The sequence below is a fragment of the Brachionichthys hirsutus genome, chromosome 16 (genome assembly GCF_040956055.1).
Source record: "Brachionichthys hirsutus isolate HB-005 chromosome 16, CSIRO-AGI_Bhir_v1, whole genome shotgun sequence".
Taxonomy (NCBI): Eukaryota; Metazoa; Chordata; class Actinopteri; order Lophiiformes; family Brachionichthyidae; genus Brachionichthys; species Brachionichthys hirsutus.
This window is the reverse complement of record NC_090912.1, coordinates 708190-723291: the sequence shown is the minus strand read 5'-3', so window position 1 is coordinate 723291 and position 15102 is coordinate 708190. Positions and strand designations below refer to the sequence as shown.

General features: G+C 53.7%; 1 protein-coding gene across 1 annotated transcript; it reads left to right on the top strand.

Annotated features, from left to right (window-relative positions):
• Positions 1-2804: 2804 nt before the first annotated feature.
• On the top strand, positions 2805-13687 carry LOC137905876 (syntaxin-1B). Its single transcript, XM_068750150.1, has 10 exons — positions 2805-2834; positions 8849-8923; positions 9281-9380; positions 10571-10645; positions 11556-11629; positions 11711-11819; positions 12599-12672; positions 13190-13327; positions 13419-13529; positions 13607-13687. The coding sequence occupies exons 1-10, from the start codon at positions 2805-2807 to the stop codon at positions 13685-13687; spliced, it is 867 nt and encodes a 288-aa protein (XP_068606251.1).
• Positions 13688-15102: the final 1415 nt, after the last annotated feature.

Genomic DNA, 15102 nt, shown 5'->3' with positions numbered 1-15102 from the left:
TCAGGATCAATCAGCCAATCATCCAAGCTACTAATCACATGTAGACACTTTGGGTGTTTTCATTGGATAAGCAGGGCTGCGACGGCCAATCACAGAGCGGGAATAAAGCAGACGACTGTAAGAAGAGAAGGACCTGAAGAGAACCGGGAACCTGGAACCCGGAACCGGGAACCACAGGGAATGCGACGCACGTCTGTTCCTAACGTTCCACCGACCCTGCGGTTCTCCAGCATCCTTCGGGTCAGAACAATAACGCTGCTTTAGAGAACAACGGCCCTCTCAGATCAGGACGTGATTGGCCGTTCCCACTGTGATGTCACCGCCTTTGCTGACGCTCCATTTCGGTTTCACCTCCCCGTTTAAAGTTCCCCCGGGCCTTCCGCCCCCAAGTGACCCATTCGTCTTTGTCCTCCGGTTGTCATGGGAACCGTGAATCTTGCTTTTATTACCTGCGGGCCTCTCAGAACACCTTGAAACGACCCGCAGCGTGCGCGCGCGTGCGCTGCACGCGGGGATGAAAGGAGGATCGTGCGTGTCGTCTTACCCACGACTCGTCCCCTCTGCTCCAGCCGGCGCGTCTCGGTGCCCTGCCGCCCGGGGCCGTGGAGGTGCTGCTGCCGCCTCTGCTCGGCGTTCTCGTCCCCCGGCGAACCTCCGCCCTCCGCGGGGCTCGCTCGGCCCGGGCTCTGCCCGGCCTGCAGCTGCAGCCTGAGCCGGCGGTTTTCCTGCTCCTTCCCGGTCGTCTCCAGCAGCAGCGCGTTCAGGCTGGCGCCCACCGTCGTGCTGATTTCCTGGACGGCGAGCTGGACGACTTGCTCCAGCACGGACTCCAGCTGGCCCTGGAAGAACGAGATGTACACGGCCCCGTTCATGTCGTCGCCCCTCCGGTGAGAGGGCTCTCTCATGCTTCTGTAGCCGAGCCGCAGCCCACCCGCCGGAAACCGGGCAGAAACCGGCCCCGGTAGCTCGGATGTTCCGGCGTCTTGCTCTCTTCGCTCCTCCGGCAGATCGTCTCTGAGTGCAGCCCCTCGGAGACCGCCGGAAACACCCGAGTAGAGCCGCAGCTGCCTTTTCCCGCCCACATGTGTTCGCCCGCGCGCGCCGCGCGCGCCGTCGCCTTGGCAGGCAGACACGCCATTTTGGTTTTCAGAGAATCCCGTCAGTGAGAGCGTGACGGGCGACATTTAAAACCCTCTGATGGGGTGGATGAAGAGGGCGACATGAAGGCAGGGGCAAATAACCGCGTCTCCGAGGGGGGAGGAGGGGCATTGGGTGTGTTGACATGTCAGCAGAGGAAACCAAGAAAAATCCTTCACCTGCCCCCCTCCCCGAGGGTAAATAGGGGGCCACAGGCCGGCTTCATGCCGGACCGGGGGGGTAATAAATAAAGACAAATGTAAATCCAGGGTTCTTGTTTTTTAATCCAGAGTGAGGAGTCGCAGGCGATTGTTACGTCGGAGAGAATCCGGTCGTTTTTCAAAATAAAACACCCGTCAGACTCGAATAATCAATACAACGGAAACACATAAATTATTTATTCTTTCTGTGCGGCCCGGTAACAAATGGCCCACGAACCGGTACCGGGCCGCAGAATCAAACCCAGATTAATTTATTTTTAATTTATCGTTATTTTGCATCAATTGAATAATTTTATATTGGTTTTATTTTTAGTTTTATTTGTATTGTTAAATGTTGATGATTTATGTACGAAGGACTTTCAACGGAAACAAGACCGCGAGGGCTTTTTAGAAACGCTCTTAGACAGGATGTTTGACTGTATTTGTACTGTAATACATGCTACTGTGTGACTGTACTTGTACTCTAACAGTCTATCTAATAAATATATTAATCCGTCTCTGGAAGTTGAGGCATTTCTTTAATCTGAATCAGTGATCGATCGAGAGCATTCAGAGAGCAGCACCAGCCAAACGTCTCCGGAGATCGTTTGTTCGTCCCCCATTTAAATAAAGGTTTCACGTGGTTTTCACTCGGTCCCATCGGGGAGCTGAAAGTCGCCCGTTTCGGTTCTGCTCTCACGCCGTCATTTACTTTCTGAGCGGCTGAAACCTATTTATTTAAACGTATTTATATCAGATAAGAGAAAAGATCAACTTCTTTTAGAGTCGCTGAAAATACCCGAGAAGAGTTTTAAACGGCCATTTGTTTGTCTGTTCCTCCCCCCCTCCCATATAAGGGCAGAATGAACAGCTTGTCCTCCCTCCTCATCCTCATTCACCTGAAGCCAAAGGGAGGGAGGGGGGGGGGGAACAGCAGGTAGAGAGGAGAGATGCAGGAGGGAGGAGGGATCTGACGCATGCGCCCTAGCTCTCCTTCCCCTCCGCATCGCCCTCCTCTCTCTTTTTCTGCAGCATCAGTACCACGCTCCCCCCCCCTCCCCCCAGCTCTCCCTCCTCCCCCCTCCCTCTCTCGGTTTCTCTTCCTGCCGGGCTGCTGCTGCTGCTTTGCGCGCTGCGGGGCCACACTGCGACCGCAAGAGGAAGAGGAGGAAGCCGCGGAGCGACCGGAGGCCGGAGCGGTGGAGATTAAGAGCAGAGGAGGAGACTTCAATCAGAAGAAGAGAGGAGAGGAAGAGGAGAGGACGAGGAGAGGAAGAGGAGGCGAAGCCGAAGGCGGAGACGCGTCACGCCGCGCTGGTCCTCCCTCCAGCTCTCTGGAACTAAAGCAAAAAATATCGGAGCGCAAAACGACGAAGGACGCGGCGCGGCCCCCCTCCCCCCCTCCCCGCCCCCGCCCCTCCCGGACCAGGGCCGATTCTCTAGCAGCCAGCGCGGCGCGGCGACATCATGAAGGACCGCACGGCGGAACTGCGAAGCGTAAGCGCGTCTCCGACTATACCTCCATGTTGTCTCCTCTCCTCTCCTCTCCTCTCCTCTCCTCTCCCTGCTCCTCTCCCTGCTCCTCTCTGCGGCACCTCCGCGGCCTCGCCGCCTCTCCTCCGCTGTGAGCGGCGCGGCGCGGTCAAATAAAACCCGCAGATGTGCGCTGATTCTGTGCGCGTGAACTATTAGTTGTCGGGGCGAGTAGATGTTTGATTTGTTATGAGGCGTGCGCCGGTTTACGGTTACCGTGTGGCCGCCACCGCTGATGCGCGCGCGGCGCGGCGCGTTTAGACGCAGAGGCCCAGCTCAGGCTTTTCCGTCCTCGTTCGGCGCCGCATGCATGATGGGAAAAATGACTGCTCCCATCCATGCTAATGTGCTGCCCATGCATGCGTGCTTGGATGACCTGATGAAGGAGGAGGAGGAGGAGGAGGAGGAACCAGAATGCAGTGATTTTTCCCTGCAGCCAGCGCGCCTCCTCCCTGATAGAGCCGCGCGAGCGGCAGCGGCGATCAGGCGGAGAGCGGATCGATGCGCGGCAGGATGGATCAATCTGGATCCGCTCGCTTCCGTTGTGGTGAAGGTGGGCGCGGTGTGGGGGGGGGGGTCATTGTAACGAAGCCTCGCCCATTTTATGACCGCGGCTCCGCATCGTGTGCGGCAGGCTGGTTTAACGCGTGCGGTGAGAGGAGCGATGCGGTAGCGAACAGCTGATGAGGGCGCTTTTTGCGCTGGTTGGGGGGGGGGGGGCACATCGTCCACGCGCCTCCCGGGTTCAGCAGGGTTCGAGTCATCCATTCATCCCATTCGATCGGATCGATCCTCTGATCAATCGATAGATCAGTGTCTGAGTTTACCGTCCTCTTTCTTTCCTCATCGTCATTCTCTCCATCTTCTCCTCTCCTCCTCTTCCCTTCATCCCTTCCCTCCTCACCATTTCAGTCTTTCTTCTTCCTCTATCTTCTCCTCTGTTCCTCAATCCTTTCATCTTCCGTATCTTTCTTTCCATCCTTATCTTCATCACTTTCCTCCACTTTTCCATCGTCCAACCATTTTCCTTCTCCTCATCCATCCATCCATCCATCTATTTCCTTCTACTTCTTCCATCCGACCCTCATGTCCATCTGTAACGTCTTTATATTTCCATACCTTCCAAACCTCTGTCCTTCATTCTCATCCCTTCATCCTGTCCACTCATTACTTCATAGAAGAAGAGTTTGTGAATGAGTCTCCTGTCGGATCACGTCATCCTGCTGTCGGATGCAGGCCTGGAGTTTTCAGCGTGTTTGAATCCCGAGAGTACGTGAACTGTGTACTACTATTTGGTCTCGACGGGAGCAGCAGAACAGACAGGAAGTAGCGCTGGTTCTTCTTCTTCTTCCTTTTCTTTGGTTCAGCTACAGCGTTGTGTTGCTGCCTCCTGCTGGTCGTTGCTGCTGCTCGGTTAGCGAGCCGACGTTTTCTATTAGCGTACGTGAAGTCCGCCACTCAAACTGCCTTCACACGCCAGGTGACCCCAACCCTCAGACAGGAAGTAGCGCTGGTGACCCCGACCCTCAGACAGGAAGTAGCGCTGGTGACCCCAACCCTCAGACAGGAAGTAGCGCTGGTGACCCGACCCTCAGACAGGAAGTAGCGCTGGTGACCCCAACCCTCAGACAGGAAGTAGCGCCGGTGACCCCGACCCTCAGACAGGAAGTAGCACTGGTGACCCCAACCCTCAGACAGGAAGTAGCGCTGGTGACCCCGACCCTCAGACAGGAAGTAGCGCTGGTGACCCCAACCCTCAGACAGGAAGTAGCGCCGGTGACCCCGACCCTCAGACAGGAAGTAGCACTGGTGACCCCAACCCTCAGACAGGAAGTAGCGCTGGTGACCCCGACCCTCAGACAGGAAGTAGCGCTGGTGACCCCAACCCTCAGACAGGAAGTAGCGCCGGTGACCCCGACCCTCAGACAGGAAGTAGCACTGGTGACCCCAACCCTCAGACAGGAAGTGAGGGTAAATCCCGCCGTCCATTGTACAAGTACAAACATGGTGCCGTAATATTGAACACACATCTGCTGACAATCATGTGTGTGTGTGTGTCCTCATTTATTATAAATGTGCCCCTCCCCCATCCACAGCTCAGTGAGCAGCCGTGTAACAGAGTACGCATCATCCTCATCCTCATCCTCATCGGTTCTGAGGCTGATTCATCTTATTAAACATCTAAATCTGAATTCATGACTCCAACCAATCAGAGAGCTGCGTCCCCGATCAATCACGTGATGGGAACCGGACCGAGGTGTGCGTCCTCGACTCGGGTTCGATGCGCCTGCAGGTGGAAGGCGTGGCAGTGATGTCACGCTGATGTCACAGGGCTGATTGGAGCCGCTTTAAATGGGCCCAATGGTTCTGGTTCTGGTTCTGGTTCTGGGTCAGTGGTGAAACAGAACTGGTTCTGTTGGATTTCTCTTTGCAGCTTCGTGTTGGAGACACAGAACTACATGAATTCATCCAGAGGTTCGAACCGGGCTTCGTTAAAAACGACAGAATATTCTCCTGTGGCATCCAAAAGACTTGAGTCTCAGCTGCCGAGGCTCCTGGGTAATGTAGTCCTTAACATCTGGAGGGAGACTGAAGGTTTCCTGATCCGGTTGAGACTTTTGTGTGGTACGATCCAGTGGACCAGTCGCCCCATCTGCTGTCCAGGGATTGGTTAAAAATGAGGGCGGGGCTTGCTTGGATTCCAGAGGTCCCGTTTGATTTTAATGTTGACACTGATTCAAATATAGAATCAATTCCGTATCACACAAACGAAAGGAAAGAGATTTGGGTCACAATCACCTGCAGTGTGGGACATGCCCCCCCCCGGGGAACAGGAAGTGGAACCAGGTTTAAAATCATATATAAAAACACAAATAATATAATAACGATAAAATATAAAGACTCGTCATGAAAGGGTTTGAAAGGCGGCGGCTGAGCCTGGAGACGCTTTTTGACAGACCGTTCCTCCTCTTCACCTCCTCCCAGCCTCCTTTCTCCCCCCCCCCCCCCCCCCATAAAAGCGTCTCTTTCTTTTAATCCGTCTCTTTATTTGTTTGTCCCTGCGACTAGTCAGCACAGCCTGGCCGTGTGGCCGTGTGTGTGTGTGTGTGTGTGTGTGTGTATGTGTGTGTGTGTGTGTGTGGTTTCCTGTCACTCGTCTTTTATTCTGTCTCTTCCGTGTTCTTCCTCTCTAATATTTATTTATCAGTATTTTATTCACGTTGAGTCCAAGAAAGAAGAACACACACACACACACACACACACACACACACAGGTCACAGATGGACTCTGGGTAGAGCCAGAGATCCCAGTGGATTGTGGGTAAACACGGCTCGCTGCGAGCATTGTTTATTGCTCTCTCTCTCGCACACACACACACACACAGAGTGACACCTGCGGTCAACGACCTGATTTAAGTCTGTACGGATGGGGGGGGGGGGGCATCGGCTATAGATGGAGGGGAAAATGTAACCAGAAATAAGGATGTCAATCATTTGGAAGCACTAAAGGCCAGAAATAAAAAGAGATGGAAGGAAGATAAGAAATGAAAAGGAAGAGGAAATGATCAAGGTCACTAAAAGGGGAGGAGGAGCAATGAAAGAGGGCCGACGACTGGCCCCTGGGGAACCCCGAACGAACACGGGATGAGCCAACATGAGATTATCTGACAAAAAGAAATGACCGACGTCCAGGATTGTGATGAAGATCCTCAGTTTCGTTGTTACGTTGACATATCTTTACAGCGCCCCCCCCCCCCCCCCCCCCCCTCCCCCCCCCCTCGCTGGCATCACCCATCCCCCTCTCGCCGTCTCACTCTCTCCCTCTCTCTACCACTCCCCTCGCTGCAGAGCTGCAGGTCATCCGTGTCGGCTCGCTCACGTGAATCATCAGCACGCGTTTGCACATCTGTGTTCTCACGTTCACCTATTCAATGTGGAAACTTTATTTACACAGTGTTTGCAGGACGACGCGTTTTTAAACCTGTCAAAGCGCATTTTTGATGACTGAGTGTAACAAAAAGTCATTTTATGAGACGTCGGGGACGTTCCTGGACGTCCTGGACAGAAACCTTCAGACCGGGGGGGGGGCGTGGTGCAGAGCATCAAACATTCATGAACTGATGTCTGTAAGTGTCGCGATCGTCTGAAGGTCATCACTGGTGTGCTGACATCATCAAAGCAACAGCCAATCACAGACCAGAGTGAGTGTGGCAAAGATTTGACATATTCCAACACTGTAAGGTCCTGCTGGACTGGAGGCAGATCTGACCTTTGACCTCCTGCAGGAACAGATTTTTATAAAATTATGCTAAGAGGCTAACGATTACTATTATTATTGTTTATCTCTCAAACACAAAGATCTCTGAAACCATTTAGGTTTTAAATGTTCAGATTAAATGGCTCTGATTGGCTGCTGCGATAGTAGCGAGGGCTCTGATTGGCTGCTGTGATAGTAGCGAGGGCTCTGATTGGCTGCTGTGATGGTGGCAGGCTCTGATTGGCTGCTGTGATAGTAGCGAGGGCTCTGATTGGCTGCTGTGATGGTGGCAGGCTCTGATTGGCTGCTGCGATAGTAGCGAGGGCTCTGATTGGCTGCTGTGATAGTAGCGAGGGCTCTGATTGGCTGCTGGGATGGTGGCAGGCTCTGATTGGCTGCTGCGATAGTAGCGAGAGCTCTGATTGGCTGCTGTGATAGTAGCGAGGGCTCTGATTGGCTGCTGTGATGGTGGCAGGCTCTGATTGGCTGCTGCGATAGTAGCGAGGGCTCTGATTGGCTGCTGTGCTGTCAGTTGTCATTCAGCATCATCAATCAGCTCCATAGCATTATTGTTGATGGTGAAGGCGTGGTCACATGGTGTAGCAATGCAGTGTGGGTAATGCAGGAAGGTTTGGACGTGTGGAATGAAATGAGCTCCTCCCTGATCGGGTCGTCCTCTGAAGGTCAACCACGGCAGCGCCGTGATGCCTTCAGGGACCGGTCCGTACTGCTTCGTCTTCCTCATTTTCAGATTTGACCTATTTTCCCTTGTCTTCGGTCTTCAGGGGTCAAAGGTCAGAGACCAGCGATCCTCCACGATGGGTTCTTAGGGGGTCCACGACCTTGCTGTTGTGGTCTAACTAAAATGTCTGCAGCTCCTCACCGTCCAATCAGAGGACAAGTTCAGCCACCAATGCTAACCGGTTGTTGCTCATTACAACAGACTGGAGAGAGAACCTCCAGCTTAACCAATGAGAGACTGGCACACTGATCACCAATAGAGAGATCAATATAGAGATCAGCTGGTAAAGAACAGTTTGAAGAAGCCATGTTTGTTAACCCGACACCTCCAGCGTTTAGCGTGGGTGTGTTCTTCCCTCAGTGTGAGGGGGGAGGACGGGGGGAGGACGGGGGAGAGGACAGGGGAGGACAGGGGAGGACGGGGGGAAGACGGGGGAAGACGGCAGGAGGATGGGGAAGGACGGGGGAGGACAGGGGAGGACGGGGGGAGGACGGGGGGAGGACAGGGGAGGACAGGGGAGGACGGGGGGAAGACGGGGGAAGACGGCAGGAGGATGGGGAAGGACGGGGGGAGGACAGGGGAGGACGGCGGGAGGATGGGGGAGGATGGGGGACAACGGGGGGAGGACAGGGGAGGACAGGGGAGGACGGGGGGAGGACAGGGGAGGACGGGGGGAAGACGGGGGAAGACGGCAGGAGGATGGGGAAGGACGGGGGAGGACGGGGGAGGACGGGGGGAGGACGGGGGAGGACGGGGGGGGGGGACGGGGGGGGGGGGGGGTGGTGAACAAATCAGGAAGGACCGTGTCGACCTGGACCAATACACAGACCAGAACTCTTCTGGTTCTTGACGGAGCGTCTTCTGGTTGGACGCCTCTGAAGTTCTGCCTCTGTGGTTCTGGTTCCGTCTCCGACAGCGACCCGGTCGCCGGTTAAAGACGTTTGTCCCTGACGTCTTGTCTCTCTCCGTCCGTCTGCAGGCTAAGGACAGCGACGATGACGAGGAGGTGGTCCAGGTGGACAGGGACCACTTCATGGACGAGTTCTTTGAACAGGTGAGACGAGTTCTGGTCTGAAATGTCCTTTAGGGTCCTTGACGGGACTGCCGGATGACGCTACCGTCCCGGATCAGAATCTCTCGCTGGACCAGGGGAAGTCGCTCTGACGTCTCTTCGTGCGTTTCCACGAGCAACCGGCAGGACGTCGGCGTATGTCCAGCGTCCTCCTGTGACCCCCGCCTCCTGTGACCCCGCCTCCTGCAGCTCGCTGTGTGCATTAGCCCGCTGATGAATGCTAACGTTTGACTAGCATCAACGTCGCCACGCTACACGACGTTTAAACCGCTTTGGTCGCAGCATCACTCCGACCGTGACGGCGTCGCCGTGGCGATGCGTGCTTCCTGTGTGTTTCAGGTTGAAGAGATCAGAGGATGTATAGAGAAGCTGTCGGAGGACGTGGAGCAGGTGAAGAAGCAACACAGCGCCATCCTGGCGGCGCCCAACCCCGACGAAAGTGAGACGCCCCCCATGTTAACGTGTGGCCGACGCTACCGTGTCCGACCAATCAGAGAACACTTCCTGGTCTTTGACTGCTTTTCGCCGCTTCCTGTTTGATTAGCATCGCTGCACGTTTGTGTTTTCTGTTCTGTCGCTGCATGATGAATCTCGTTTTCTTTTCCATCCCCCCCCCCCCCTCCCTCCCCCCCCCCTCCGTTGCATGCCGCCCGAACACGCCCCCCTGCTTGAGCGCGATGTTAGCCGCTGAGCTCATGTGAGTGTCTCATCTTTATGTCCAAACACAGAAATCCGTTTCGTTCTGAAACATTCACGCTTCGAGCAGAAACGTCAAAGCGTGAATGTTTGAGTGGGAATTATTTACACACACCTTTCTGATTCTTGTTTGCGTCATGTTTATTATGGGATGGAAGGGAGACGATATCACGGACCGGCGTCGGAACGGGACGGATAAGCGTCTCTTCACGCTAAGCGGAGGCGACACGCTTCCTCCCTCCGGTGACGACGCGTCGCTTTCTTTCTTCTTCTCTCCTCATTTCTGGGTCAGCCCGGTCTCGCGCCGTCACAAAATGCATTTCAGTGTTTCCTGCCTGAATAATGCATGATGGGAGTTGTAGTGAGAGAGAGAGAGAGATTCATCATATGCTAATCGATGCTCGTGGAATCAAGCCAGGCGGCCGAACGGAGAGAACAGGGTGAGTCAGAGGTAGAACCGAGCGGCTGAATGGCACTGCAGTACTCGTAAATCTGACTGTAGTGCTGCAGCCATCTCACACACACACACACACACACGCACACACACACACACGCGCACACACAGTCATGACTCGATGTTACTGTTTCTGAGGACACATCAAATGCCAACGTCTCTGATGACTGTCTCAGTTTCAGATTAAGGAAACTTGAAAAAGATCGACTTCTCTTTTAATAGAACCCAAATGAAGCCTCTGATGCTACGAACCCTCCAGTCCACTAGAGGGCAGGGTTTAAACCAGGTGGCTGAAGTAGCGTCCTGTCTCCACAGTAACCGCGTGTCTCAGACGGATGTCGCTTGTCCCCGCTCGGATGACGACCTGTTGCCGTGACGTCACGCCCGAACCTTTGGGACACGCTAGCTTGCGTCTTTTAAAGACGTTTGATGTCAACAAACGTTCAACCAAGACATAACGACTACGTCTTCCTCTGCAGAGACCAAGCAGGAGTTGGAGGACCTCACAGCTGACATCAAGAAGACGGCCAATAAAGTTCGCTCAAAATTAAAAGGTAGGAGCTCGGCTGGCACAATGAGTGAGTCAGCAACGGTTAGCAGCTACTAGCATTAGCAGCTACTAGCCGCGAGGATGAGCCTCCAGGCTAAAGGTGAAGGTCAGCTGGGAGACTTCAGGGAGTCCGGATCCATTCCTGGATGTGTTGGCTGTACAGAATGCCCCGCCCCTTAGAAACAGACGCCACGAATGGATAAGCCCCGCCCATCCTCCATGTTTGCTGCATTATTTAAACTAAGCTGTTCCAGGTGACCTTCAACCACAGAAGAAAATATACAGAAACACTGTTTTATCAGAGTGAAATCACACGTGCACACGCACGCACACACACACACACACAATGTAGGTTGATGCTGAAGGTTCAAGGACATCACTGTTTTAATGTGAACAGCCAGAGGTGTGACTACACGCACACACACACGCACACACACACGCACACTCACACACACACACACACACACACACACACACGCACACACACGCACGCACACACACGCACACACACACACACACACACAGACACACACACACACGCACACTCATACACACACACACACACACACACAGACACACGCACACACACACGCACGCACACACACACACACACGCACACACCACGCCATAGGTTTTGCAGTGAATGGTAGAGATGCTATAATTAGAAACCCCAGGAGGCCTAAGTGTTATTGTCCTCTCTCTCTCTCTCTCTCTCTCTCTCTCACACGCACACACACACACTCACTCACTGCAGGTCGACTGTTATTCTTGTTGTCCAGGTAAAGGTACACTTGTGGATCATTTCTGATGTCGACCAAGAAAAACAGGAGGAAAAACACACCAGATGTTTACCTGTGTGTGTGTGTGTGCGTGTGCGTGTGTGTGCGTGTGTGTGTGTGTGTGTGCTCTTGCAGCAATCGAGCAGAGCATCGAGCAGGAGGAGGGTCTCAACAGATCATCGGCGGACCTCCGGATCCGCAAGACACAGGTGACCCTTACCGACGTCTGCAGGTGACCCTGCCGTATCCTGCTCTGTGATTGGCTGCTGAAAGTGTCATCTCCCTCGCAGCACTCGACGCTGTCACGCAAGTTTGTGGAGGTGATGACTGAATACAACACCACGCAGTCCAAGTACCGCGACCGCTGCAAGGACCGCATCCAGAGACAGCTGGAGATCAGTGAGTACGCAATGCAGTACAGCAGTACTGCAGTAAAACCACAGCAGAACTACAACAGTACTGCAGTAAAACCACAGCAGAACTACAACAATACTGCAGCAGAACTACAACAATACTGCAGTAAAACCACAGTAGAACTACAACAATACTGCAGGAGAACTACAGCAGAACTACAACAATACTGCAGTAAAACCACAGCAGAACTACAACAATGCTGCAGTAAAACCACAGTAGAACTACAACAATACTGCAGCAGAACTACAGCAGAACTACAACAATGCTGCAGTAAAACCACAGTAGAACTACAACAATACTGCAGCAGAACTACAGCAGAACTACAACAATACTGCAGTAAAACCACAGCAGAACTACAACAATACTGCAGTAAAAACCACAGTAGAACTACAACAATACTGCAGCAGAAAACACAGTAGAACTACAACAATGCTGCAGTATAACCACAGTAGAACTAGCAGAACTACAGCAGAACTACAACAATACTGAAGCAGAACTACAACAATACTGCAGTAAAACCACAGCAGAACTACAACAATACTGCAGTAAAACCACAGTAGAACTACAGCAATACCATTTGACCATGCGACCCGTGCGGTACCATGTGACCCGTGCGGTACCATGTGACCCGTGAGGTACCATGTGACCCGTGCGGTACCATGCGACCCGTGCGGTACCATGTGACCCGTGCGGTACCATGTGACCCGTGCGGTACCATGTGACCCGTATCCTGATGTTCTCTCTGTTCCGTGTTCTGCCTGCAGCTGGGAGAACCACCACCAACGAGGAACTCGAGGACATGTTGGAGAGTGGCAAGCTGGCCATCTTCACCGATGATGTAAGCACCGAGCCGTTCTGCATCCCATAATGTCTCCTGGGTGGGGAACGGCCACAAGGTGCGCTGAAACATCAAGTGAATATGGCCGCTGTCACGAGACGTGGAAGACGCTGCGCCGAGGCGCTCTTATTTTGACGGAGTCACCTCGTGTTCTCATTCGCTCCTTCAAAATAAAAGCTCACATCGGGTCATGTGACCCCAGCTGAAGCGCAGCCGGCTGTGCTGCTGAGCAGATCTGGTTGAGACCGCACCCACCTGTGATGTCACAGTCCACTGACCAGTGGATGATCAGAAAGACAAGGTTTACAGCTGGTGTTAAATTATTCTGGGAGCAGGTAAGTCGGTCGGCCCCGCCCCACCTGACCTTCAAAATAAAAGCCCATTTATGCAGGTAATACTTGTAACATTTCGTTTGTCCTTCACGCCCGTCCGGGTAGAAAGAGATATCCCGTACTTTTGATTCTCCTCGCTACATCAAAGACGTTCGGGCTGAATGCCTTTCATGTTGTCATCGCAGATCAAAATGGACTCACAGATGACCAAACAGGCCCTGAACGAGATCGAGACCCGACACACCGAGATCATCAAGCTTGAAAACAGCATCCGCGAGCTGCACGACATGTTCGTCGACATGGCGATGCTGGTGGAGAGCCAGGTGCGTGGCGCGGCGAGGGACACGGGACACGGGACACGGGGCGCTCGGGCGTCACGCGTTCAACTCTTTGATGTGTGCGTTCCGGTTTCAGGGAGAGATGATCGACAGAATCGAGTACAACGTCGAACACTCCGTCGACTACGTGGAGCGGGCCGTATCCGACACCAAGAAGGCCGTCAAGTACCAGAGCCAGGCCCGCAAGGTGAGTGTCGGGAACTACCGCTCCCAGAATCCATTGCAGAACGACAGATTGAGGGCGTCTCTCCTGTCGCCCTGCAGAAGAAGATCATGATCATCATCTGCTGCGTCGTGCTGGGCGTGGTCCTGGCGTCGACCATCGGCGGCACGCTGGGCTTCTAAGAGCTCCGCCCCCTGCCGCCGTAATGACCGAATGCCAACCGACCGACCATCCGACCGCCAGCAGAGACAAGAAACACCAACGAGAACAACATTAAAACTTGAACACACAAATGCAAGACAGATAACCAATCAGCTCGGGAGAGAAATCAGTCAAATCCCAGATAGGAGGAAACGCCGCGGGGTTGGGCGGGGTTCAAAAAAGCACCACGAAAAAACACCGCCCCCGAGTAGCCGACCGAAACGCGCCGCGCAGCAGAGGGTTCGAGCAGGCGTAGTATTCAAGACGCGCGTATGTATCGAACATACGAAGCGAAGCGGCACACGGGCTAGCGACCCGTGAACAATCACGACCCATAATATCACGTCGTCTTCTTCGTTGGTTTGCCTTCCCTTTGAAGTTTTCTTTGTGTCTTGAGTGTCTGAGGGCGGTGATGGTGACTGACAGACAAACGCCGTCTGGTTGTTGGGCTATTCCAGGGCGTGTCCGTCCTCTGGAAAGCTCTGGCGCCCTCTGGCTGTTTGTTACGACCGACTTTGTCCCCGTGTTTCTGGGGAGGGGAGGGGCTAACCCCGCCGTTGGCTCAGCCACTCCTTTCGACCGCCTCCAATTGGTCGCTCACTCCTGTCACTCGCCCCAGTCAGCCTATCGAGTCATTTAGACGGGTGAAGTCCCGCCTGCCAAACGCCACTTCCAAAAACAACGAGAAAAGAGCGTGACACGCCGAAGTATTTCTACGCACGCCGGTTGGAAAAGCATCATTAGTGGGAGGGGTGTCATTTCAAGGTGGCAGGTTTCTATGACAACACTCTCTCCTCCTTGTGGCACCTATCCAACCGGGGGGGGGGGGGGGGGGGGGCAGGAGGAGGTTCTGAAGGAGACGGACGGTCTATGCAGTTTAGATTAGACGGCTTGTCCCGCCTCCTCCATCTCTAGCCAATGAACATTGAGGGTTCACGTTTCTGCCCTTCCATTGTATTGTAGAAATACGGTCGTCAAGGCCGGGTGTCGTTTCTAAACAGCCACAACGAGAGAACACATTCAAAAGTAAAGAAGGAAAACAAGTAATTTCAAAATAAAATGAACAAACCAGCCGGATAATCAGAAGACGCTGCTGTGCCCTGGTTCGCCGGGTGTTGTGGTACTACTGTTGCTTTCTTTCATTTATTCGGGAGCGTCTGTTGCTTCGTTGTTGCCGTGGTTACTGCTGTTTTAGTGTGTCGGCCTGTCATCCTTTCACGGCCCGACGCCGTTTCCTCCCCGCCTCCCTCCCGAATTTCTTTGAGGATCGTCTTATTTAGCTCACACCGTTCGAACGTCTGATTCGCACAGGTGCTATTAAACAGGAGAGTCTCCTCCTATTGGTCGGTAGGTGGAACATGTGACACACACATTTACAGCATAGCACACGCATGAA

Bases quoted from the DNA above. Each gene is read 5' to 3' on its own strand.
- LOC137905876 (XM_068750150.1), top strand. From the start codon at position 2,805: ATGAAGGACCGCACGGCGGAACTGCGAAGC. The intron at 12,673-13,189 runs GTAAGCACCGAG...TTGTCATCGCAG, and splicing joins TGGCCATCTTCACCGATGAT to ATCAAAATGGACTCACAGAT. The intron at 13,328-13,418 runs GTGCGTGGCGCG...TTCCGGTTTCAG, and splicing joins CGATGCTGGTGGAGAGCCAG to GGAGAGATGATCGACAGAAT.